At 39.2% G+C, this 27,002-nt stretch overlaps 1 protein-coding gene across 1 annotated transcript in view; it reads right to left on the bottom strand.

Moving 5' to 3' along the window:
- Positions 1-27,002, bottom strand: part of FHOD3 (formin homology 2 domain containing 3) — a 371,022-nt gene that overhangs the window by 106,363 nt on the left and 237,657 nt on the right. The window contains exons 10-13 of the mRNA XM_014938430.1: positions 22,737-22,831; positions 15,617-15,760; positions 14,272-14,510; positions 12,226-12,312 (exon numbers count right to left, since the gene is read on the bottom strand). Of these exons, the coding sequence (XP_014793916.1) occupies positions 12,226-12,312; positions 14,272-14,510; positions 15,617-15,760; positions 22,737-22,831 (565 nt within the window). The remainder of the gene's footprint in view (positions 1-12,225; positions 12,313-14,271; positions 14,511-15,616; positions 15,761-22,736; positions 22,832-27,002) is intronic.

Here is a 27,002-nt window from a genome sequence, read left to right as displayed (position 1 = left end):
TGAGCAAATTTGCAACAGAAATACTCATCAGATACGGTCGATACCATAAATTTGGGAGGGTTCTTTGAGAGTTTATTTGTTCACACAAGTGCATGGTAATAAGGCCGGGAGTTTATACCACATGGGCTGAACTGGTAACCACCAGAGCTATATTTGCGCTGAATAGAAAGAGAAGGGGAAAAGAAAGACGCATCCAGAACTGAGAGTTAGCTCATGGTTAAGGATCACTTCATAGCACAGGATCATCAGGCCCCTAAACTAACACTTGCTAGGTGAGCAACACATCCTGGACATTTTCCCTGAGATCTTGTCATCCTGTCTTTACACCTTATGCTTATAACCCTGAACCTACCGTTTAAATTCCTGATATGAAGTCTTGTATTTACCAGGAGTGAAAGCTGGTTCCTTTCCCCACTGTTCATAGTTTTTGTAATCAGTATTTATCAGAATAGGATATTTAATTGGTACCTAGAGACCCGAAACTACTTTTACTCTACAGCCTATCTCCCTAAGGACAGCCTAAGTTTGGAACTAAATAAGTATTTGTGATTCTGACTTTAGGCACCTGTTTTTGAAAATGCTGAGCTTCTGCATAGAAAGTGTACAACCTCCAAATGAACCATATATTAAATACTACAGGTGAGCAGTAATCAATTAAAATACAGTCATCCGGGTTTCTTACGGCTTTGCAAAGTATCATTCTGATCCATTATTGGGAAAATTGGATTCCCACACACTAGCTTAATTATAAATATGAAAACATCATGAATTAAGCCTATATATAATAGCCTTCATAAACTTAGGATACATGACAAGTCCCTCACAAAAAAATTACTGCATCTTACCCAGGAAGGACTAATTGTCTGCAAAAAAAATCCTGAAAACCAAGAAACTTTTAGAATTACCACAGAAATGTCAATATAAGCTCAGGGTACCAGTTGAAAAACAAACCAGGAAACAGAACTGTGACATCTCTGAGCCATCAATGACATATTTTCCATAAGCACTAGCATTCACTTAAAAACATTATTAAAATAGAAATAGCTCTCCAGAACATCTGTGATATATAAGATAGGTATGCTTAAAGGACCTTAGCTTTTTACATCCATGCTTCTTTTAGGTAAACTGTGGAATACATCCACGTGCTGAAGGCTACATTATAAAACAGGGAATTAATTTAATCTTTAAGTCAGTTACTGGACTTGAAACCATTATCACATAAAGACCAGTTTGGGACCTGTAAGGTTTTGGTTTCAATCTATAGGTACTATAGCCTCCTGCCTACAACGAGAAACAGAACTTAGACCAGGAGGTGATATGACCTACATGGAGCTGAAAGGAATGTTTACCCCTTGTCCTCCTTCATGATGGATCATGAACTATTAAATATGTCACATGAAGGAAATACTTCTGTCTGCTGATGTTTATCCGCAACTTCATTTTAGGAAGCAAAAAGTCAAGAGCCTGCTTCTCAGATATTATGACTTTCTGTATTCTAAAAGAGCACATCAAGAGCAACAGCCCCTTAATTTGTATATTATTTGAGAGTATCATATTTCAAAAAAACTATGCATGTACAGCAACCCTGTGTGGCACACTTGTTTTTACAGTTTATAATCAGACATTAACACATCCCTAGTGGGTACTGTTTCCAAGCTGAATGTTTTGCTAGAAATCAATCTCTTATTGATTATTGCACATACATCTAACTGTGCATAATAAAAAAGAAAACTGAATTAAGAGGGTGAGCTCTAAGAAGCGAGTATATGCAAATCATATGCACATTCCATCTGCTCAGAGCTCACAGAGTACACCAAGAAGGTGTTACACATCCATTAGAGAGACTGGCTTGGTGGACTGGCATTCCCAAGGCTGCTTGTAGCCCACAGCAGTGCCTGCTACACAAGAGTCAGATGCTGAGATCTCAGATGGAGAGAAGTAATGAAAATTACTTCTCTACTCCTGATCCGAAATAAAGGGGTCTGACTCAGCTTTTCTTATGACAGAGGCTGCATCAGATAACTGATGTCTTCGCTCCCTGCAAGCTCTCTAGTAGCAGTGAAGTGGCTTTGTGGGTCCACCACTGCACCTTAACTGGTGGATTTATTTTAGAGATACAAGCCAGATGATTCTCCTGTCAGGCCACAAACTCTTTCCTGAAATCTCTTTGACTTCCAAATCAAAGAAAAAAATCAAACTAAAAGCTTTGACTGGAAAGGCCTCTTCCTCTGCTAATATAAACTCTAGGAGGACAGCAGGTCAGTCAGAGGAAGGAACTGGCTCTGCCTGTGTCGGCTGCAGGCCTATTGTGTTTGAAGGTGGGCACGCTCTCTAACCTGGGGAAGCCAAGTTTGGTCAAGGGACATTTGCACAATAGAACTAAGTGCATGCTTAGGAGAGATGCTCAATGCTTGCAAAGCCCTCTTCCAGCAACTAAACTCACAGTTTCAGACCCCTGGACTATCCCCAGGAAGTGGATCAGATGCAGATCAGAGGAGAGGGGTAAGTTCACAGGCAGGAATCAAGTGCACTGTTCTTTCAGCCAAAGCAACAGTGGCAGTTGTTTCTCAGTATTGTTTTAAAGAACAGATTTTCTGTCCATGAAAAGAGGTAGTACCTGCTACCTAAATCTTTCCCAAAAGGTAGGAAAGGAAATTTTCCACTTGACTATTTATTAAAACAGGAAAACACCAACTACAGACAGATGACGGTCTTGTAAGGCTAAGAACATCATACAGACAGATGCTCAAACAGAACAGCAGATTTGTGAATTCATTTGGACCCTTCAGGGTTAATTGTTGATTTCTGTGTGCAATAGAGAAGGGATGATGTGGAAAAGCTCACATTCTCTTCCACATACACATGCAAATTTGGTGTCAGTGCAACAGCAGAATTAAATTAAGAAAAATGATACATAGGGAGGTTTTTAATTAAACTAGGTTGCAGAACCCAGTAAGTTTTTCAGTAGCATAGAGGAACCTATCCTGTTTGACAAATGGCAAATATTTGTCCTGAAGCAGGGAGGAAGGGCTTCAGCTAATGCTGAAGGATCAGACATATTCGACTAACCTTAAGGCTACTGCCTTAAGCCTGTGTTATGTCAGTTCCATGATAACATCATCAGATTAGAAGTATTTAAACAAAAGCTTTATAGCAGTGAAAACAAATTTCAAAACAATCACTGTGTTTGTTTTTATCTTTAAGATGGATTACTGCTACAGGCTAAGACCCCCACCGAACAAACAAACAAACCCCCAAAAATCCACAAATCTTTATAAAATGTATCATCAGTCATGGCAGCGAACGAGCATCTACTACAGCACAGTTTTTGCTCAGTTGTTTCAACTGAAGTTTGACATGAAAGTATTTATAGCCCCTTAAAATATGTGCATGTTCAAGAAGACCTTGACAGAGAAGTTTATGGATAAAGAACCACTGGGGCATCAAAACAAAATCTAGGCAAAGGCTTTAGAACTAATGGAATAACCTTTCTCCTTTATAAGAACAGGATTTACTCAAAGTTTACATTTGAGTAACAGGTTATTTTAGAGAATTCAAATTCTACTAAAAATAGCCTCTACTGAATGTTTCAAAAATCTGCTTACAGAATGTGCTTGTAATCCATGCAAACAAAACGTGTTATTTAGTGCCACATGTGCAACTACATTTACAGCATTGATCTATTTACATGAAAGTGGTTAGAGCCTGCACACTAAGATACAAATGTATGCGTTTCAGCATTTGTAAAGACAGAGACTTTGCTGAAAGATGAAACACTGATTTCTAAAGTATTTAGCTGAAATATTCTGCTGCAAGTTAAGACTCTCAAGAAAACAAAAAAAAAAAAAAAAAGTGCCAATCAAACTTAATATCCTGTTGATATTAAACAGCTACTCTAAGTTGCAGAGACATGAAGACTAACCAACACAGATTGATGAAAGGAAATGATATTCAAGGGATTAATCTACAAGTTTAGCTGAAGGCAGGGGCAAAGTCTGTAGGATGCTAAGCATCGTACCTAACACATACCTAAGCCAGCCACAACTAGATGATTTTGAAACTAAGGCACCACTCTGAAAATGCTGACTCTCACTGCACAAGCACTTGAAGCCCCCCAAAATACTCTCCATCTTACTGGTCCCTAGAGCTGAACAATGTGTACAAGGTTATCTATCTGCTGCCCTTTCCAGGCTTCCCCCTAAACTCTTCCCTTCATAGAGTTTTGATAAATGCAGCCTGAAGGAACTCAGGCTTTCTTTGTTCTAGCTTGCAGCACAGAAACACAAGTTTCTCACTCCCCCTGTGCCACCTCCCATGCCCCAAAGATACAGCTAATAGAAAAATCAAAGGCTGTGCTAAAATAATAATTAAAAAAAAAAAAACACCAAACACAAAAACAAAACACCAAAGCCAGAAAATAAGCATGACAGCAGAAACACATTCTGCTCTGCAAAAGGAAATTTTTAAAGTGTAAGATACGCTTTAAAGAATTTTAATTCAGGAAGAATTTGACCACTAATGTTTGAATACAGAATGATAGGAAAAAGGATGGTCTTGCCATAATTAGGCTACCAACATTTTGATGTGCACATACAACACACATAAAAGTTAATTAATGAGATAACAGCACATCAAAATATCTCCCTTTTGGTATATGATTCCAATTTGTGTAGGGCTCATTTAACCTTTACTAAAGTCTTCCCAAATATTTACTTCTTAATCTTGCAGGTTATTAGACAAGGCCCTAAGTGTACTTCTGAACCTTTTGCGACCACCCACAGAATTATACAGAAATTCCCAAGAAAAGCGAACACTGGTCTTCAGTGAAAAAAGGGGTCTTGAAGTTACAAAGCGACCCAGAGAAGAAAGGCCTGGGGAATTGTAAAGCTGTTGGCCATTATTCCCACACTCTCTGAAAATCACCCTATGTGCAGTTAATTACTGATGAGGAATGTTCTGTCTGTCTTTCTCTTTGTAATTAAGTCAAGTGCTTTTTAGTTTAGCTGCTTTAAATTACTTTCTTTTAAGCTTTCACTGCCTTTCAGAGCAGCAGCTCCTGACTAGGACTACAGGCCACATTCAGTGAAGTAAGATAACCATTAGCCATTCCACAATATTATTCTAAATGAAATACTACAGTTGATCTCAAATTTTTCTTTCAAGGTTGTTCCCCACTCCCCTTCAAACCTCTGACCTGTTTTACCTCTTGCACGGCACTTGGAAAGCTGCTTCTCTGAACCCCTCACAGGTGAACAAATACAAAATGAAAAATGTTCCCTCAAGGAAAGATCTTTATAAGTCACAGTGGATGTAATTTTATTTTCTTTTGCAATCGCTTGCCATTGTCCTCAATTTATGAGTGAAATTCCACTTTCATAGGTTAGACAGCGCAATTCATAGCCAAATTCCTAAGTCCTTGTAAAACAAACAAATGCTTTGCTACACTTCTGCTGCTTCTTTCTTCCTTCTATCCTAGCTGCCAGAACAGACTCAGCTAGTCTATTACGTGAAAGCCAGAAATGGAAATAATTTAAATTCATCTTTTATTACCCTGTATACAAAGATATAGCAATATACTTTCCTCCTCAATTAAAAACAAAACCACTCATCAACCCCCTTGCTCATTTCCATTCCACTGCTACAGGTGATAGAACACTTCAGTTGGTGCAATGACATGAAGATGAAAATACATTAAAAGACACAGGTAACAACTTACTTGTGAAGCCTCAAAATCTGGCCTCCTGCACAGAAGGGAAAGGAAGATGCATAATTACAAAGGTAAAAAGGAAAATTATCCTGGTATATCTGCCCTAAATAAAGAAAACTGTTCAGAAAAAAAGTTGAGTAAATGACAAATAATGTAAAGTAAGCCTGTTCTCTATAACTTCATGTTATGATGTTCTTTATCTTCAGGCTACTGTTATTTATCAGTAACAACTTGTCACACCTAAAAATATCTAGGTAATGCCTCCATGCTTTTTTCATTGCTGCAGTTGGTTTATATAGGGCACATCAAAGCAGAGCAAGACGGCAGAGTCTTGCTTAAGATACTGGCAAGGCTTTCCAAAGACTTCAAGAGTCCCAACTCTCTGACCAACGAACAACATTGCTGTTTTTACATCTGTATGCACAGAGAGGTAAAGAAACAGAATCATGATGTAGAGAGACTTTAGGAGCAATAAATACTGAAACACATACAGAAAGAGAGAAGAAACGGTGTTTTCAGAGCTTGGAACTGCATACTGGTTGACACTTGAAGGTCACAGTTAGTGCCCTTTACTTCAAAGGGAGGGATCTGGAAATGGCATCCTGCCAAACTGCTGTCCTCTTTTCTTCCCATCTCATCATACGTGTAAAAAACTTTTCTGGCCTCAGAGGATCATGTTTACAAATACTGGGAACACATTCTGGAGGTGAATCCTCTAAGGCACATATGGGTCAGTGCATAAGACACTACAATGGGACTCTGGAGAAATGTATTCAAATCCTGGCATTACATTTCCTCAGGTAATTCACCAAAGCTGAATTACAGCTTTTTTCACCCCACAGTGAAAAAAAATAATTGAAAAAAATAGTCCAAGTCTCACTGTGCTTTCATTTGCCGTGCAGCTATAACCTCATTTAACTCTCAGTGCTTTCTGCTACAATTCAAACAAGGAAAATCTACCGTTGCTTTTACAGCAAAGTTCAATGCTGCCAACTGGATTCTGCATGTATACAAAGTATAAAACATTTCCTTTCAGCAAGATCCACAAACAGTACCCCTACTACAAAATCTTACCTTCCACTGACGTATTTTAATTCAGACAAAAAGTGCTGGTAGCAAAATGAGACAGTAATAGGACCAGTACACAAGACACTCATCAATCTGTAACTTTATTTTTTTTTTATTATTATTACCCATTCATTAATAGGTCAATCCCTATTTATACATAAATGGATTATTTTGTTTATGGTATGGGTTTGAAAGAAGACTTTTCTTAACCTGTTTCATGTCTCTTCCTCTACTGCATTGCTTACAGGCATTTTCAAGATATTCTTACAGACAGTAAGATAACAAATTTCACATTTTTATTCACCTCTTTTCAAGCCTGCTTGACTTCATGCTTCAAATAACCCTGCCTGCACAAGAGAAATAAATGTGTCCTCCTTGTCCCAAAACTAAAACATCAACACCTTAACAGATCAGATTTTGTATGTCGTTATCAATGACTAATAAAGGTCTGATGGTATGAACAGATGAGACTTTACCAAGCCTTTTACTTTCATAGATAAATCTCCTTTCCAAACCCTCTGTTTTTATAACCCACTTCCATTTTTGCCCATACCAACCAAGTGGTGAAAAGATAACATCTCCCCCATAACTCATCATATGGCATTGTATTTCCAAGCCTAGTCTAGATTCATGCCTCAGTTGTTTTGAATATCCAAAAACAGGAACCAGAGACAAACATCTAAGAATAAAATAGATTTGTTTTGTTCTATTGAAGAAATAAAAATAAATTAACTTCTTTTTTCTTCTATGCTTTTAATAATCCACGTCACAGCCTGAGCCCTGCATTAAATGCTAATGTTGAGTCTCACTTTGCTCTTTCATACTTATCATACCATTCATCATATTTGCCACAGACAGCAGCTCTAAGAGATGTGGACAGTAACAATGCAAAATTAAACTAAAGGAAACCCACCCATCACTGTAACCAGTAGTTTGATTTACAGCCATAAGCACTCACATAATCAAAACATTTCACACAGCGTAGTGGAAAGTCACCAGAACTGGAAACATCATGACAAAAACTAGAATTAGGCCACAGTAAATGCTAGAGAAAAATCAAAGATTAGTTATGGTTTAGAAGTATGAAAATATAGAAAAAAAAAAAGTAAAAAAAAAGTTTCAGCTGTATTTTGGACAAACCACCCCTGCAGGCCTGGCTCCACATGAACCAATTTTAATAATCATTTAATAGTGCATAGAGCCAAACTAAGGTCTGTGCCATTGGTTAGAAACTCGACAGGAATTCAAAGTTAAGCAGAAAAAATGTTTAGCATCAGAGGCTCAGCTGTGTTCATTGTTTTCTGGTAAAACCAAAACAGCATCACGATTTCTTCCTGCATCTGAGCCATCCTCAAGCATCAGAAACATGTAGTTTCTAACAAACAAATCCTTATGACTTCTCAGCACAGCTTTCCTTTATTTAGACAACAATTTTCCAACTTTTTCCCTAGGGTTGTAAAGGGTGTTAAAGACCCTGTGTGCCCTGTGCAACGCTGTTGTGTCCAGCTAGCCCAGATATCTGCAGGAAACTTTGGAATTCCCTGTGCTACTCTTTGCTCAGAGGAAGAGTCCTAACAGCGTTCCAGGCAGGACCCTAAAAAACCCACAGTTCATAGGTACATAAATCTCTCTTCACTGCTTTTTCCTTAACAATACAGTTCTCCTGAAGGCCAAGCGTCTTCAGATTGAAAAATCTGGAAGCCCCAGGTGAACCTGAACAGTTAGTCTTCTTTATACCCTTTTAGCCCCACAGTCTGGATAAGGTAGCTTGTTAAACCCAGCATCAGCCACTGATTCAGAGTGCAGGCTCTGCTCTGATGGATTCTTAAGATGGCCATCAGCTCTTCTGCTTCTTAGGTTTCAAGCACAGGAATACTGTCAAGTCCTAACCAAGGCCTGGATGTTCTAGATGAACATGTTCTAGATGAACATGTATACATGTTCATACATAATCAGTCCTAGCAATTCTTTTGAGATTTTTGATGATGTAAAACAAATTAAAGCTATGAAAAAGAAGAAGAAAGCAGAGAGTCTAGTACAGTAAGGTAAGTACCTAATCCTAGCTAGTCACAACTTTATAATCCTTGGTCTTTGAAGGTAATTAATTCCACAAAGCTTTGACAGAGCCGTTCACTCAAATGCTGGAAAGAGGTGTCAGAGTAAATCTCATAGAGGCTCCCTTGAGTCCATTTGCTAAGTCTGGCTGACAGCTGTGACGGGAATCCCAGGGAGAGGGACGGGAAGGTCACTATGCAGTGCAGTGTTTCAGAAAGGGAAATGCACAGCAGAATGTGAAACACATTCATTTGAAAAACTGGGAGAAGTACTTGTTGCTAGTTTGTATGTATAGGGCTCTTGCAGAGCACCTGTTCAGCGCTCAAGACAGCACTGAGAACTTCCAAACCACCTGCCTTCTACTCCCTCAGAGCCAGACCAATGAGATTGACAGACAGGCAGACATCAATTTGTTCTTTAATGCTTATGTTGCTGGAAATCACTGCATAAAATGCAACATCGATCTAGTGCAAGTTCCATGCCACTCCTTACATTCTTCCCTGGCTCTGTCCATTGTGTGGTTGGAAAAAGCTAGTTTTATTTTAAAAAGAAAAAAACCAATCCCATGGAAGAACTTACTTAAAAGTCTACTGCTTGAGAAACAGCACGCTAGACCACAGATTGAGAGCACTCAATTTGGACCAGTGCAGGAGGTGCCCTCAGTGAAGCATTTAAAACATCATGTTAACAGGACTGAAGTTCCCCCCCCGTTTTTGGTGCTCTATGCCATCATGGTAAAAGAAAGAAATTTGAGCAAAGCAAACCTGCTGGTGGTCAAGACCGGCATTTTAAAGTACCCTGCAGCAGCTATATGTCCTTAAACCAGCCTTCAGCTTTTCTTAGTTAGCAGTCATTATCAACTTCTTTATTTATTTATTTAGTAACAGGCACATTAGCCTGGGTTTCACTCTCCATGAAAACTATTTTAACACAAAGCAGATTTGAGTCTTTATTTGTTTTGAACCACAAGTGAAACAGCAATACATTTAGTTTGGGAGAAGGTTGCCAAATGGATAAAAAAGGCCTGCAAGTTTTCCTTTTGGTTGCCCTTAGCATTTACGGTCAACTTTTCCCAGGTCAAAACACAAAGTCTGCTCTCAATTAGCCTGGCATAAATCAGAGCGACTCCATTGACTTCAGACAGCTTTTCTGGATATACAGCATTGTGAGACAGAACAGAATTTGGCCAATATTGTCTTTTTTTTGTTTTACCGGCACCATGGATTTTTCTCTTTTTGGAAGACTTATCGGTTGACACAAAGCAGATGACTGTGGACAACCTGTTTGATGTGGTAAACAAAAGCAAAGTAACCGCCAAACCAGCTGATGGAGTTAGAAAGAAAAGAAACATGAACACTGTGGGAAGGAGAATGCTGAGGAAGAACTTGAACCTTCTACTGATTTTGGCAATGAAATCCAAAAATAACCAAGAATATTGCCCAAAACACAATTTAGTACAGTGTAAGAGTGTGACTTTAATCTCTAACCATGTCTCATAAGAAGCAATTCCACTGAACTTGATGGTGGTAATCCACTCTAAAACCAGACACAGACACTTGCAACCACACACAAAGCTTAGATACCAGCAGGAGCAACACAATAAGGTTATCATTAATATCATTACATGTTTCCTATTGGTAAAGACTATGTAGTAAAGGAATAAAGAGACTGAAACTCCTTTTGCAGACTACTTTTTAGAAAATACAGCACTGCAAAAACTTACTGCGAAATTTTTCCTTCCTTCAGAGGGACTAGGATTATGAACCAAAAGAAGGGCATTTGCAGAAGACAGATCTTTCCTGGATGAACAAATGTTACTTTCAGTTTAGAGGGGTAAAAAGTAACTTTTATCTATTTGATAGATTCCTCTCTACAACATCAATGATAGAAGCAGAACAGACACAACCATTTCTTTTGACAAAACCAGGTGATGGCTGCATCATATTTTAACATATGATTTTAAAATGTCATTATAACTTGCAGCAAGGCCTAAAGTTATGATGCTCTATTAAAATCCTTTAAACTAATAAGTAAGTTGCATCAGAAACCACATGCTGAAATTTGAAAACTTGATTCCAGTAAGAACAATGCAGAGAGAAAAACCTCTTTCTACTTAAGGTGAATTCAAACTTTATAAATATGTAAAAACTTTGTATGAGCCATTCAACTTCGTTATTTTTCTGATTAAATGTTAATGAATAGAAGACATGAAGCATTTGTTTTGTTTTGTTTTGTTTTTTTGTCCCAGTTTAGCTATCAGGTGAGATACTGTTGCATTCATCTGGATTATTTCAATGAAAACTGAGACTCACTGGGATATGATAAGGCAGGAAGGCTGGTTTTCCTCTCCTACCACAAGTACAGATTTGGATAGACCATGAGACTAAAAATGTGAAGGACAGAATCAGCTTTTCTGAAATACTTATTTACCAGAAACCCAACAGGATTTATGGAAGAGCCGACAATTGACTAGCTTCTTGTTATGGCAACTTTGAGAATTTCACTGGGCATAGAACTTGCATCTTCAAGTACTGAAAAATATTCCATAGTCCATAATACCCAATGGGAAAAAACCTGATTTGCTAGCTACAAGTTATTGCTCCCTGTCTTCACCTGCTACGAGGGTTGGAGAATGGGGAAAAGAAAATGATTTTTATTGAACTAATATGTCAAGCAAAGATCAGTGTTACATATATTCCTAATTGAATGCCTCTCTCCTTAGAAAGGCAGGTGAGCAAATTCAAAATTCCAAATGGAGTTGAAGAGAATTTAATTATTTTCCTAGAGAGGATACCAAGGACATTACACAATTAAATTTGATTGCTTAAAGATTTCTTTCTTGGTTTTAACCTTAAATTACGCTTTAAATTATGTCAGTTTCAACTAGGGTGTAGAGCAGAACTGGGTATTTTTTTTTTCAGAAAAGGAACATAATTAGTATTATTATTGAAAATAATTATTTAAATATGAATAATAGTTATTGAAATTATGCTACATTGCTGAAAAAAGTATTTCAAAGAACTTAGGAAATTAATCTGCCATATTTCTACTGCTCTGATACTAACAATCAGCTCAAACACAAATTCATTCAGAATTAGTGAAGACTGCAAAATAAAGCTAGTAAGCAAACGTTAATAGTGAGAAAATATATGGTAGCGATTGTCGTTTTGCATGAACTGCATTTGTTTAACTACAGTAAAAGAATCAACAATTTTTGTAGAGTTGAAGCATCCCCTTATTTCTAATCCAAATTAATCAGTTTAACAAATCAAGGATATCTGCTGCATATCCATGGGTACAAATTCTCAGTCACATTGGTTAAGCCATGAAGCCGGGCCCAAGATCATGCTCGAGGCATCTCATGCAGAGCGGCTGAAGCCCCCAGGTGTACTCATGCTGAAGATGCTCTAAACTCAGCCTCAAACGCACTGTCATCCTCATCATCAGCCTGTGAGACCACGGGGCTCTCAGCCTCCAGCTCACTAAGGGCCCAGCCAACAGAAGGTGATGGAAAACAAGCATGAATGTGTTGCCAAATGCAAGAAGAAAATTAAAAAAAAAGAAAAGAAAACCAAAAGCCACTATGTGGTATACAACACGCAGCTACTGTTCAAATTATCTGCAATCTTGTATTTTCATATTGCCTGAAGCCATTAAACTTTATTCAACTCTGTTTTCTTTGCAAGAAGGGCTGCTTCTCATGTAACGCAGGATTTTAAAGCTCTAAGTTCACATCCAGTGCTAATCAACAGAAACCCCCAAAGAACTTCCTAAATGTTATAATCAACACAAAATATGCTCTTCATGGAGCATGCTTTGGGTTTGCAAATTGCACCTTCAGCCACGAGATGACAGTGTCCAGCTTTAGCTATCTGCAGTGTATGTACATTCACCTGAGCCACTCAGCCAGGTTCCCTTCAGAGCCAACAGACAGCCACTTTCAGAGCATGATTCATCTTGGCTGAAATTTCAGGCATGTAGAATACGTTAGATAACTGAAGGTCTACCAGTGCTTGCTGCACTCCACTGACATCAAAGGGAGGCGAGCTGATCAGACATCTAACTTGGGCAAAACTAATTCCAGCCCTCTTGTGCAGTGGTCCCACAAGCTGAGGATCTGCAGCTCCCTTTTTTTCTAAGCATGCATAGCCCAAGCCAACCATTATGGGATGGGCAACACCACTAGCTTTGACTGACTAGCGTTACAGACTGCTGCTCAGCTAGTCATTACTTTCTCTCTTTCACTAATTACAAAACATTAGATATATTCACTACTACAGTGTAGCCTCAAAGGGAAATATTTATGCTGGAATGCTGATTGCAAAGTGTGAGGGGGGAAAGAATGAACAGTAACGTATTGTGCTGTTGGGAAGGGTAATGAGGATGTATAGGATAGTGTGGGACCTGAGCATGATGTCAATGCTATAGAAAAAGGGATGGAGAACGTGCTGGTTTTGGCTGCGATAGAGTTAATTTTCTTCTAGAATGGGGCTATGTTTTGGATTTGCGCTGGGCACAGCGCCGATATTATAGGGATGTTTTCGTCGCTGCTGAGCAGAGCTTACACAGAGTCAGGGCCTTTTCTGTTCCTCACACCGCCCCACCGGTGAGTAGGCTGGGGGTGCACAAGTGGTTGGAAGGGGACACAGCCGGGACAGTGGACACCAGCTGACCAAAGGGATATTCCACAGCCCATGACGTCACGCTCAGCAATAAAAGTGGGGGCAGGTTAGCAGGGGAGGCTGCTGCTTGGGGCTGGCTGGGAATCGGTCGGTTGGTGGCAAGCAATTGTTTTCATTTGCATCACTTGTCTTTCTTGGGCTTTATTTCTCTCCCTTTGTTATTTTTCTTTTAATCAATTTTTAAATTATTATTAATTGATTACTACTATTTTATTCCGATTATTAAACTGTTCTATCTGAACCCATGAGTTTTCTCACTTTTACCCTTCCAATTCTTTTCCCCCATCCTGCTGTGGGGGAGTGGGCAAGTGGCCGCGTGGTGCTTAGCTGTTGGCTGGGGTTAAACCATGACATGTACACAGGACAAACAGCTCTGCATTAATGTGACTATGCCCTTGTTACAATCTTCTATTATGTGCTATATTGAATATAAAATCTGTCAATGGATGAGATTAACCTTGGTTAGTTCCCACATCGGATGCTCTACCTCATGTGGTTTGGGTCCATTCACTTGTGGTAGATGGTGCCCAGGAACGTAGCTATGTAGATAAATGAAGTCACCTACAACTCCATTTCTTTTTGATACTTTTTGGGTTTTTTTGTTTTAACTTTAAATATGTCTTTTTTTTTTTCCTTTTTGAATACAGTGGAAAGAGGGAAAAAAAGAAAACAAAAGTCTGACAGATTAATAAAGTGCAACGAACGTAAGAGAAAGTAATAGGGGAAAAGACAGAACTACTCTCCAGCGCAGGTGCTTACCTCTCACTGAGCTCTTCAACGCGCTGTCCGTGGCCCAGCGTGAAACTGGAGCTGGACTGACCGCAGGGGCTGGCGGGGGCCGAGAAAGTGCTTTTGAGGGTCTGTACCGAATGCCTGCGGCTCCGGCGGCGCTCCAGCCCCCGGCGCTCGCTGGCACCAAGACTGGCCCTTCTCCGGTCCTTGCGCCCACTGGGAGGGGGGTCAGCGCTCTCATCTCCATCCTCGTGTCTCAGGGTCATCTGAGAAAGAAAGGAAGAAAGACAAGGTGGAGAAGAAGAGATTTTTCAGATACAGAACAACATTGGCAGAAAAAAGAAAGAATGTGCACAGGCATGTCTGAATTTAGTCTGGTCATCAAGAGAAAGCTGTTACCCAACTAAGCCAACTGCTAATTTTGCAATCAAATCTTTCAGTAGGCACAGCCCGCACAAAACCACCTCCTTTTAAGATTAATATCAGCTTTTAAAAAGGATTTTATGAGCTCGTCCCTCTGACAATAGAAAAAGAAAGAAAAACATGGAGCCCTCTCACTCTCATGTTCCTATTTTGGCCTGACTTCCTGCAAACTGCTGTATATAAAACTTATCTCTCCTAAAGTTACTGAAGTGACATGGGTGTAGTGTTGATGAAGAAAATGGAGACTCTAATCTGTTGCTGGACTTAGATGAAGATAAGGTAGCTTCATTTCATCACACCAGAACACGAATTCCCATTTACATTACATTAACTTCAGCCTAAACCTCCCTGCTCCAACACTTCTTGAAGTCTGAAAAGAAGCAAATTATTAAGAAACTGGATATCCTACCCTTACATATAAATACTTCAGAAGTAGTTATTTGATATCTTGGTGGTGAATGTGGAGTCACTCATTACTCCATTGCTGCAAACTGTATAGGATCTGGTCCAGTGTAAACTCGTAAACAAGGACTTGCCGGGTATTCAGCTGCAGAACAAGTGGCATTTGTGAAGCTGAGCTCAGCCGAACCTTTTTCATGAGCTGAATGCTTTTGCATATGGAAAGGACTTGAACTTACTTCAGGAGGTGTAACTAGCAGCCTGAGAAAGTTTTAATTGCAGGCAGAACTGCCTCTAAGGAGGGTAGTAAATGTGCTGGTTTGCCTTGGAGTATGCCCCAGCTCTCGTATGAAATGCATTTGCATTAAACGCAGCTATGTACTGTAGCAGGTCACATATATGAATGTGTGTAATAATTCTAGCAACCAGATGTTTTTCTTTTAAAATAAAATAGATAACCAAATTTCACCTAGGTTACATTCCCCCCCTCCTCTTGGCTTTGAAGTCTGCACAAGCTGTAAGATGCATAAAACAGGGCATGTTATGTTACCTCATAAATGTTAAATTGCTCAACTAAGTCCAAGTCTGTTCCTTTCTTGTTCAAGTGTCTCTGTGAAATAGCTTCAATGCCTAGTTCTTCCAGACAGTCCACCACGTCGTAGAAAGAGTCTTGATCTGGCAACCCCGACAGCGTCTAAGAATCAAAGGAAAAACATTTAAATCTGTTTGTTTTGAAAAGAATTAAACAAAGGTTTTTAAAAGTGGGTGGCAAGTGGTGCTACGTATGATTTCAATAAAGTAAAACCCATGATGTGGGATTAGAGACACCGCTAGAAAATAAAAAACAAGTGGCACAGTTTTTAACAAACAACTCTGTGCACTGTGTAGAAAAATGAATAATTGGCAAAACAAATCAATGTTGTTATTTCGTACAAAGAAGTATGGAAAATATGGGTCTTTAAAATACACAGTTGGATTCTTCCTGGCTTCATTCAAGTACAGATTTAAAGAACAGAGAATGTTAAAGCATCAAACACAGGGATAAAAGCAAAGAGAGAGAAAAAAATGGCTTAGCTAAAACCAGCGAAGCTGCTTTCCTACTGATTCCTGTAAATTTGGCCTTAAGAAGAAAAAGTCCAATGCACAGCTGTGTGATGTCAGGACAGCGGGAAATATCCTGCACCATGTGCCTACTGTCCTCAACACCTGCAGCAGAGGTCATCCTCCCAGTGCACAAATTGTTTTATATTACAGAGATATTGACTCCCTTCCTCCCTCCCTTTCAACTTGAAAAGTTTTATTAAAGGTACGCTGACTCATATAAAATGTTAAGAGTTACTAACTCCTGCTTACAGGGTACGTTGTTACCAGTGACACTGGAGAGGAGCTTTTGCACACCAGAAGAGATAAAGAATACCAATAATAACAGCAATTGAAAATGAACTGTTTGAATTCAGAGCTTTCTATGCCACCTGCTCTATGTTCAAGAGCGAGCACTTTTCTTATCACAGTAATTTCCCATTTTTTCGGTGAATTCAGAAAACTGAGAAAAGGAAGGTGGTCTTCTCCAGCATCCCACGTATAGCAAAGTCTGCCACTGCAGTGCATGCAGCAAGAGGGACTGAATCTAGCCCCTCACAGCTCTACTGCAGGGTGATGCATGGGAAGAGGACATGGGCATTGGACAACTTTGTCTACTGAGCACAAGTGAACTTCATCCACCAGAGTCCTGCAGGCATTTACAAAGTCAACAGAAAACACTATTATTCTGGTTTTCCATTGACTTCTGTCAAGCTTGTGCTGTTTTTTTACTGCTCCTTATAGATGATGCAGAAAAGTGAGTGTGATCCTGCACATGTTGAGTAGAAACTACTGAACATACTGTGCAACCTACTTGCAGAGCAACATGCACCTCATCACAAGAATCAGTCTATACAGAGCCATTTCTGCAAAATACGTGAGTGTGCAGACTAGAAGCAACAGTTATTCTGGATTACCTCACCAGAGACATGCTTACTCTGAAATCGTTTCCTCGCTCCTATTTAATTAGCTAAGTAATTTATCTATACTCCCAGTAGAGGAAGGAAAGAGTGAGAGACAGAGACAGCACATGCGAAAAACAGGCCCTCTTCAGAAAGAGCTTCATCTTCTCATGCCTGGGATGGGACGAATTGCACTCTGAGAATAGTGGTTTTCTGGAGCATGGCTTTTCCAAAGGGTCTCTGGGCAGAAGAATGCAGAAGAGAGCAGCCATTCTGGGCCGCCTCCCTACAACAAAAAGCTTTACACTCAGAAAAATTGGTCTGAATTATGTGACTAACGGAAGAGAGAAAGAGAGAGCTGACGTATCCTGCCCTGCTAAAGTATCTCTTTCCTGTGAAATGAGGCACTGGAAAATGAGCATCACCAAGGTACTTTAAATGTAATTATTTTTTTTAAAACTAAACAAAATACAGCAACAGCTTCTTCTTCGCTCATTTCAGGACTATTGTCTGATGTTTGGTGAGGTCCACTGCAACAGGAACGCTCTGCACAAATACCAATGAACTGTTAGGGTTATATGTTTAGGGTTATACGTTCAGGCTCTAGTTAAGAATTTGTCTCTGTCCAGGACAGTATTTAAGCATATTTTTAAAAAGCCACTGAAGACCATGGAACTAAATTTTCCTGAACAGTGCTGAAAGTAGATACCACGTACTTTCTGTTCTTTCCTAAACTGACACCTAGTATTGAGTAGAAATCTGAGGATTCAGCAAATCAAGCTATCACACTGTAAATTCAATGGAGCTTTAACACAGATATGAAAATACTAGAACAGAAAACTGTCTATCACACTTTCTCTTGCTTATGAAAGAAGTAGACAGCAGCTATGCTGACCTGGGTACCTTCAGGCGCTGTAAGATGTGATGTCTAACATGCAAAAGGCTGGACAAACAGTCAGATCTTCTGCACAGACCTTCTGAGCATTTACCTCTTAAAATATTGGGAAATGGTCTTAATGTTGATATGCAGATTACCTGCCTTCAAGCATAGCTTTTTTAAAAAAATCTGAGGTCAGGCAGGCTGTAGACAGGGAAAATAGCAGCATAAGGTAGTATTTACTGGCAACTCTGCTTCTGTCAGCAGCCTTTTATTGGTTAATATAATTTTAAATCATGCAGCAGTGGAAATCTAATCTTCACTGCATGCTACTGGCCAGAACTGGGCAATTGAACTCCCAAGTAGAGAAATCAAATATTTTTCCTTTCCATGGTTTGTCATTAAACTCACAGATCCATTTTCGGAGCCTAATGCGTATCAAATTCAATTTCTAACATTATAAAATGGGATGTAAAAGGGCACCTCTGGTGTCACAACAAGGTCGGTTCAGTTTAGCCCAGGAGAAAGATATTTGCAGTAACTAAACACAAGGCACATGAGGTACTTGCAGAAACGACTGATGAATTCTGGCTTGTGATACTGGAAAACAAGAGCGGCCCCCTATTTTCTTGGTGGCTTTATAAAGAAAAGAAAAGTTGCAACCAGCAGAGCAGAGGTCAGAAATGGGGCAGGGCAGGACCATCCAAGGTCCTGGACCCTTCCCGAGTACCTGCTGAAGTTCAAAATGATACTGCAATATCCAAATGTACATACGAGTCCCAAATATTTCCTCCTGCTCTGAGGAGGAGGAGGTTTACAATATGCAAACCTATCTAGAGAATTAAAATTTGGCCACTTGGAGAAGCATGTTTAAACCATACTGTTGTGCTTTGATTGCTTGACATTTTGTTATGTTCAAAACTCAGGTGTACAAAGGAAGCATGAAAATGAATGTCAAGACACATTCCTATGCCTCTAACCAGTTTTGGTTTGAGGCAGCATCCCTGAATTAAGATTTTTGTTTGTTTGTTGTGTGATTTCACAAGTTGCTCTCAAGCTCTTGTGGGAAAGCCCGTGCAACTTTGTGTTCTTCCCTCTCAAGTGGCTGCTTTTGGAATGGTGAAATTAAAACCAAAACCTCAGCCTGAGAGTATTGAGCTTGATGTATCTTCTTAGCCACATTTTTACGAAAGCCTAAACCATATGCTTTACCTGCTTCTAAATGCAACAGTCCCAAGGAAAGAAAGGCAAGAAAACTGATGTAGTAGTAGCAGGGGTAAATAAAAAACCAAAAACCCAACAAACACTTTTATGGGAGTGTAACAGCCCAATGTTTTCCTAGATGATAAAAATTATTAGACAACATACTCAACTCATAACAGCATAATAACCTTATCACTTTGTATCCTCAGTTACATTTCTGAACAAAACCTGTCATTAATTAGTGCTACCCTATGCTCGGCTTCAAGACTGAAAGGCTGTCTTCATTTTCCATTTTTAAAATGCGTAGCCCTGGCTGATACTAGCTAGTACAACTAGTAAGTATGGTGCCTTCTGTCATTTACAAAACAATCACAGTATAAACCAGTGGTGCAGAGAGGGTACAGACAACAGGAAGTCCAGCTAAATGTCGGTGCACGTAGAACGTTGGTGCACAACGTTCTACATGCAAGTCCAAGTAATCCAGGAGTACTGCTCTCGTTACTACACATCCAACAGAATGGGCTTCATTAGAGAGCCCAGGCACCAGATAGGGAGACATTATCGAAATCTTACATGCTACTGGGAAAACAAGTCACTCATACGACTTAGAGAACAAGTCATATGAGGAGAGGCAGAGTGAACTGGGCATGTTTAGTTTGGAGAAGAGGAGGCTGAGGGGAGACCTCATTGCCCTCTACAACTACTTGAAAGGAGGTTGTAGCGAGGTGGGTGTTGGCCTCTTCTACCAAGCGAATAATGACAGGACCAGAGGAAATGGTCTGAAGTTGTGGCAGGGGAGGTTTAGATTACATATTAGGAAGAATTACTTTACTGAGAGGGTGGTCAGGCACTGGAACAGCCTGCCCAGGGAGGTGGTGGAGTCACAATCCCTGGGGGTATTTAAGAAATGTGTAGACATGACACTTCAGGGCATGCTCTAGTGCCCAAGATTATTGGTTTGTGGGTGGGTGCTGTGTGTGTTGTTGGGTTGTTTTTTTTGTTTGTTTGTTTGTGTTTTTTTTGTGGTTGGACTTGATGATCTCAGAGGTCCCTTCCAACCATGATGATTCTGTGATTCTGTGAAAAGCACTAGATAGTAAATAAACATGCTTACGGGCACCAGCCAAGTTTTCAATCGGTTTGGGATAGGAAGAAGTATCTCTCATGTACGTGTTTCCCCAGGGACTACAACTTCCAAAACACCTGGTGCAGCCAATGTCAGACACAGGATGTAAGATGATCATTGTTCCAGTGTGGCAGTTGTGATATTCTTAAGGCAGGTCACCAAAAATTGACGTGCCAGCTGCTGTATTAATGTCACAATGGACTGAAATAGCACTTTTTCAGCTACAGCTGACAGACCACTTGCGTGTGGTCCATCACTAAGCTCCCACTAGTAACCACTGTCGTGGAAGCTGCTGCTTAAATTCTAGTCTTATACTGGACCTGCTGAAAAACATTCAGTGTAGTCCAACTATAAAAAAATGAATTAATTTTAATATACCTCATAATTTCTTTCCGCATGTATGAGTAGGGCTTTTTTTCATCAATAAAGAAAATACAAAGGCTTTAATCTATGTGCACCTCAGTAATAAAAATGAAGAATGTAGAGATTAGAATAAGATCTAACAGATCACAGGGACTAACCAAAGTAAGATAACAAAGGTTATACTGGAACTACATATAACCTGAAGTATCTGTATTGGGATCAATCTCATTTCAGAGACCCATTATGCCTAAATCCTCCCAAATTAAGAGAGGGTTAATGAAATGTCTGCATAAGTAAATTGGTTAAGCATCAACAAAAAGAGAGGGAGAGGATAAAAGGACTGGAGCAATTCTTATGTCTGGGCAGATGTGTTTTCTGCTTTTGAGCAGGAAGGAAAGCAGTCTGTATGTAAACGTATACAGAGAGAAAGAAAAAGGAGCAGAAGTATGCTTGCTTAAAACAAATCCCTCGTGAGGACTCTGCCTGCACTGAAAACTTTGACATTTCCTTGTCTGGAGAAGTTGAAACCATCTGAGCCTTCTTTGTATGCTCTGCGGGGGAAAAAAATTACAACTGTGACATGCTGCTTGCTGTTTTCTCTATAATCATGAAAAAAATCCGATTAAAAACATCATAAAGCTGTCCATAAGCCAGATCATAATTATAAGTGTGGCATTGTGGGATTCCTCTCTTCCTTGATCTTCATAACTGCCTTGCTCCTTCGACTGCGAGATGCTTTTTCTTTTTGTGTGTTTTTAAAGAACTGCCTCCTCCTAAAAAAAGCTTCAAATGTAGTGAAAAACTCAGACTAAAGGAATCAACTACAGGATGATAAAAGAGTCAACACAGAAAAATATCTTTGAAGAAGTTAATCACCAGGTAGATTACAACTGCACAAATGATGAAAAATGATGAACAGAATTATCTCAGAAAGAGGAAATGGTACATGAAACAATGAGGTGTAAAATGGAGATGTTAAAAAATAGTCACCTTGGCTTTAATAGCAGCTACAGACATAAAAACATAAAGCTGGTGATGCCTTTCAGAAAGAGCACATCAATGAGACAAGATGATCTTTTAAAGTGAAGAGGATCTTTCCTACCATGTAAGCAGGAGCACGGGGGGTCTAAGTAAAATTACAGTGACATCAGTGATGTCACTGGGCGACATCAGTCCCTCTCAAGCATCTTTGTTGCCATTAAGACATTATTCTATCAAAAAAATCTAAAGCAACCCACAGTTCCAAACATGTAGCCATAAGCACAGTAAACTGGCAGCCCGATTTATGGCCTCCACCGACACTCAGGATCTTTAACCAAATATAATGAGTAATTATAATAATAATATTCTGTACTACTCTGGCCTATTATATTTAATCATAAACCACAAGGGTATTTTGATTTGCTAGTAGTATGTTAATATTCTGTGCTCTACAAAAGATCCAATTTTACTTTTAGTCACCATAAGATTTGTTGAGGACTAGATGCTAATTTTTAAGGAATTTACACTAATAAATTTCTAACTTTTACAGGCCTCTCACCTTCTCCCTTCTCAAAGCACAACTGAGTACTTGGGAAAACATTTGATTTTGCTTTAAAACCTGTAATACAGAACACCAGAAAACATAAAGAAAGAAGAAAAAATCTAATCTCTTTTTTTTTCCGCAGAAACACTCTTGCTAGCATTCAGACCTGTTAAATTCATCACATTTTGTTTGCAGTAAAAAAAAATAAACTAAATGATGTGAACTAGAAAATGGTGTACAATGCATGCCTTTGTAAGCATGTGATTTTTTCGCCATTACTTGCTTTCTTTCTCCCCTTAGATAATGTGTTGAGCTAGTTTGATGAGTTTTGTTTTGCACTACGTTGTCAGTGTTGGGAGAGGAGCCACATCATTACGTGCTTCCGCACAGCACCTTGCAAAATGACAATTCTGCTCCCAGCTGTTGCCTCTGGGTGACTGCAACAGAAGTAACAAGAGCATGCTGATTGATTACAGCTTCTCCTGCAGCTTCTCTGGGACAGGTCTCCTTTGTTGTATGTTCTCAACAAGAAAGATCATTATACAATTGAAAATACTAACATCTCCATCAGTTATAGTAACAAAGCAAACAAACCTTGTTAACCAAGGTCATTGCGTAAACTAGCAGCTCGGTATCAACCCCATCCTTCTCCTCCAGGATTTCCATGATGTTGGACCACGGCTTGGCTCCTAGAGGAAAAGCAGAAATCATTGGTGAAGGCGATCCAAATGGAAAGCCATTGCATTGACATTTGTCCAAGAGGTAGTACAACAAGGTGGAATGATATGGCCAGAAGATCAAGCAGAAAGACCCAGCTTCCTCTACCCTCTCACCTGCTTCACAAGGAGTGAAATTAATGCAGACAGTGAAAGCTACAGTGCACCCTAATGCAGGGATCTAAAATATGCCAGGAGGACTTTCCACAAAGGTACCAATTTCTCTCCCTTGATGATGAAAGAAGGTGTGTTAGCCCAGTTCGACTGACACTGAATGTCTAACATTCAGGTGGGAAGAATTTTACCCCACTTATCACAGGTTCACATAGGCTTAGAGAAATCTTCAACAAAACCCCATATGCTATGCTTTCAGTGCGTTTGTTGCTCACATCCCTAGAGATAATTACTGAGTTATGCTGCATTAAGATAAGTCCTGTTAACAGAACAGTGTGGCAGAGAAACACACTTTTCTTGTGTGTCTTGGATAAAAAAAATGATTGATGAGAGGAGAAGATTTTTGCTGTGGTTCTTACTCAAATTATTCTATTAAAAATCCCCTCTATAGAACTTTCAGATATGCTTCTCTCATTTTTCCACTAAGTAAGTTCAAAATGCTTCTAGTTACGATGTATTTGCTTGATTCGCATGTTGATTTGCATTTGCATGATTAGCTGATGCCTAAACCCAAGTGCTTTAGTGAGTTCCTGTGTCAAAAGCATCAGACAGGAAACGCCAGCCAGACTCAGGATAACCTCTTGTGTGGAAGGTACCTTGCAAAACCATCCTATTTCATTTGGCTAAAAGGCAGATGGTTGCATTTACTAAAGGAAAAAAACCAAACACATAACTATGTTATCTAGGAAACCAAAGTGAATAATGAAAGATTATACCTCAGTGTTTTGTTTGAAGTAAAGTTAAAGGTAAGGAGGATGAAGCAGAAAGCTAACCTAACTTAGAGATACTCAGCTCAACTACACAAGCATAACTTTCAGAGGGAAAAGTGCAGAGTATTCCAACAGCCCACATCCCTTAAACACTAGAGGGATGAAGAGAATGCGAGTATAATCAGGCAGTAAAATGCAGACATTTCATCACCATAACCTGTTGCTGACTGATCAGTGACCCTGATGTTAAAACTCTGCATTACACTCACAGTGATAACAGCCCTTGTTTATTCATGCTGATATTATATATATACATCCTGCTACACAGACATCAAATCTCTGCTAACCAAAGATCTCTGCTTTCAAGGCGATAGCAGTGCACTGTGTGGAAAAACCTGTCTATTAATGAACACACAGACAGGAATATTTCTCCTGTTTTCTTTTCCCTTTTTTTTTTGAGACATTCTCTGATCTTGACTACTGAATAATAAGTCAGAGCTTCTTTATCTTGAACAAAATCAAAGAGGGAGGGATTGGCTCTCAGTTTTCCAAATGTATTTATGTGCATTACTAATTAAATACTAATTCAAATACACAGCTGCAATGAAAACACACTAGACACCTCTTTACCAGATTCTCTATAGTACCAGACATCTTGTGCAGTAAATGTTCAAAAGACATGTGGAACAAATTCACTCGGCTCACAAATGATATATGATCAGCAGGAATGATATCCTCACTACAAAAATGTCTTCCTGTGGTTTCCAGTGAAAAATAAAAATGGAAGAAAATAAGAAAGAGAAACAAAATGGGGAAACTATGCAAGTCTGACTTATAACACTGCCATTTGGAAAAAAGTGAGTTGACAACAACATTAAAAATTAATTATTTAATCCACTGCGTTATTCAGTGAGAGTCTTTCATGTCTTTATTTTGCATGCAGGTTTTATTCTTATTGGAACAGTCCTCTTTCGTTTTTTAAAGACACCATCCTGGTGTTTGATTATTTTGCCTGAATGACTTGATATTTCTCCATTATCATTAAAGAATATTTTCAGGTTCACCTTGCTGGCTTTCTCGTAAGCATGATATGTAATCTTCTTCTACCCATCCTGCTTTTCTGTTTCAGAATACAATTTTTAAAAATTGTTAATCAGGCACACTTACTACTAAGGCAGCCCTGTAATAGCTCATCCATCTTTCAAAGGCTTTAATTAAGGTGCTGATATTAAATGCAGGCAATTCCGACATTCTAGCTTTAAATTTGCAACTCGTCATCTATTCCCTAACTAGTATCAAGAGGAGGCAGTACTATCAATATCTTTGACAGAGCTACTCCAATCTGTACCAGATTAAACCTTTCTTTTCAAATGCTATTTTCCTCATTCTGTTCTCAAGCTGAACAGCCAAGGAGTGAACACGGAAGCAGCCACAAGGCCATCTACCCACCTGGGGACAGGCAGTTGTGGTATGGAAGCTGCACCATAAACTTACTGCATTACTATTCTTGGGTTAATATTCCTTGCTAACATATAATGAGAGCCTATAGTTTCCAACCTATGATCCAGACAGCATGGGATATGGGCAGATTTAGAGCAGGTGTTTGCTCTCATCCACTCTCATGTCCTAAACTTGGATTTCCAAGTATGTTGTTCCCAGAGAGTCACCACTTAAATATGAGAACACAGGCTGGATTCTACATGAAAAAAAATATATATATTCTTGGCTTTTTTTTTTTTTTTTTTGATAAGATGGCTCAGAAAAACTCTTTTTCCTTTCAAGCCACAAAAAAGAACTTTAAAAAAGACACCTTGGAAAATCATATGCTAAAAAAATTGGTGACTTTCTAAACTAATTGGTTGCTATAGTAAAAAAATGATGCTCATACAAGAGATATGAAAAACATGATGTACATTTATTCCTTAAAAGTTTATTTTTATTACGGAGAATATTAAACGCTCTCAATTTATAGTTGGAGAGGAACCTTTGAGCAAACTATTATGCAGAGCTAAAAGCTACAGCTTCCCTCTTCTGTATAATGATCTGAAAATAACAAATCCTGAATAACCTAACCTCGTAAGTCTAGATTTGGCAATGAATGTGTATTTTTAGTAAAAAACATAAATTCACTTAATGTTTCTACGTTACGAAGTTTATTTTTAAAAACAGCAAGTGTAATCATTTACACTTGCCCATTATCAAGAAGCTTTACTTTCCACCTGTTTCCTCCACCAGCTTGTGATATAGAAGAATGATGATGTAAAAGAACGATGAGGCAGCATCCCAGCAATTCTGGGAGCAGACTGAGATGTTTCCTTAAGGTTATGACTTCCATGCAGGACTTGCGGCAAAATTGACGGGAGTGATGAAACAGACTCACTGAAGTAAAACAGGAGAGGTCGAGTTTTGTGTGTGTTCTCCTGCCTTCTAATGGGTAAAACGAGAACTGCTCGACTGCCTTTCGCAGGCTTCTCGCTGGGAACAGCTCATTATTGTGGCTACTCCGACAGGAAGGCAGGAGCCTCAGTCCTGATGCTACTACCGCACTCAGCGCATAAACACATGGAGAACTGTGGAGTTGCGACCATTAAGCCTATATTAAATTTATTAATTATTAAATTAATAAAGCCCATTGAATAATGCTGCCCATTGTCTGAAGTCATAGTCTTTTCTCAGTTTGCCCTCTAACTGCTTTTACATATGACTCTCAAAAAAAGAGAAAAATTCATGTAATGCTGTCATTCATGCCTTACACAAAATCTTGACATCACAACTACACGGAATGTGCATATTACGTATAAAGTATGAAAAACCTTGCATTAGGCCATAACTGTTCATGAGGACTGTTCACCTAGATGACCTTTGGAGGTCCCTTCCAGCCTGGACGATTCTATGATTCTGATTCTATGATTCTATGACTGCCACCAACTTACAGAGTGCTTGTCTCTAGCCACCATAGGATGGAAAGATATTCATACTTTTGGGAAGACCTCAACATCTTGTACTCCTGGCTATTTAAATATGAGTGAACATACAGCCTTCCAGCACACTGACAGTATGGGCATCAATTTAGTGGATATCTAACTATGCAAGAAATGGCAGAAAAAGCAGAGAACTAATAATGCAGGCCATTTACAAATAATATGACAAGTCAGGTAGCAGAAACTTGATTCACAAACAGTATGTGAGAGCGTGCAGGTCAGCCACAGGGCTTTAATCTCTGCCTTATAAAATGCTTGTGATAAAGCAGCCCCAGACAG

This window comes from Calidris pugnax, unplaced genomic scaffold, assembly GCF_001431845.1.
Source record: "Calidris pugnax isolate Ruff unplaced genomic scaffold, ASM143184v1 scaffold13, whole genome shotgun sequence".
Classification (NCBI taxonomy): Eukaryota; Metazoa; Chordata; class Aves; order Charadriiformes; family Scolopacidae; genus Calidris; species Calidris pugnax.
The sequence above is the reverse complement of the archived record's forward strand: the minus strand, read 5'-3'. Positions and strand labels throughout refer to the sequence as shown.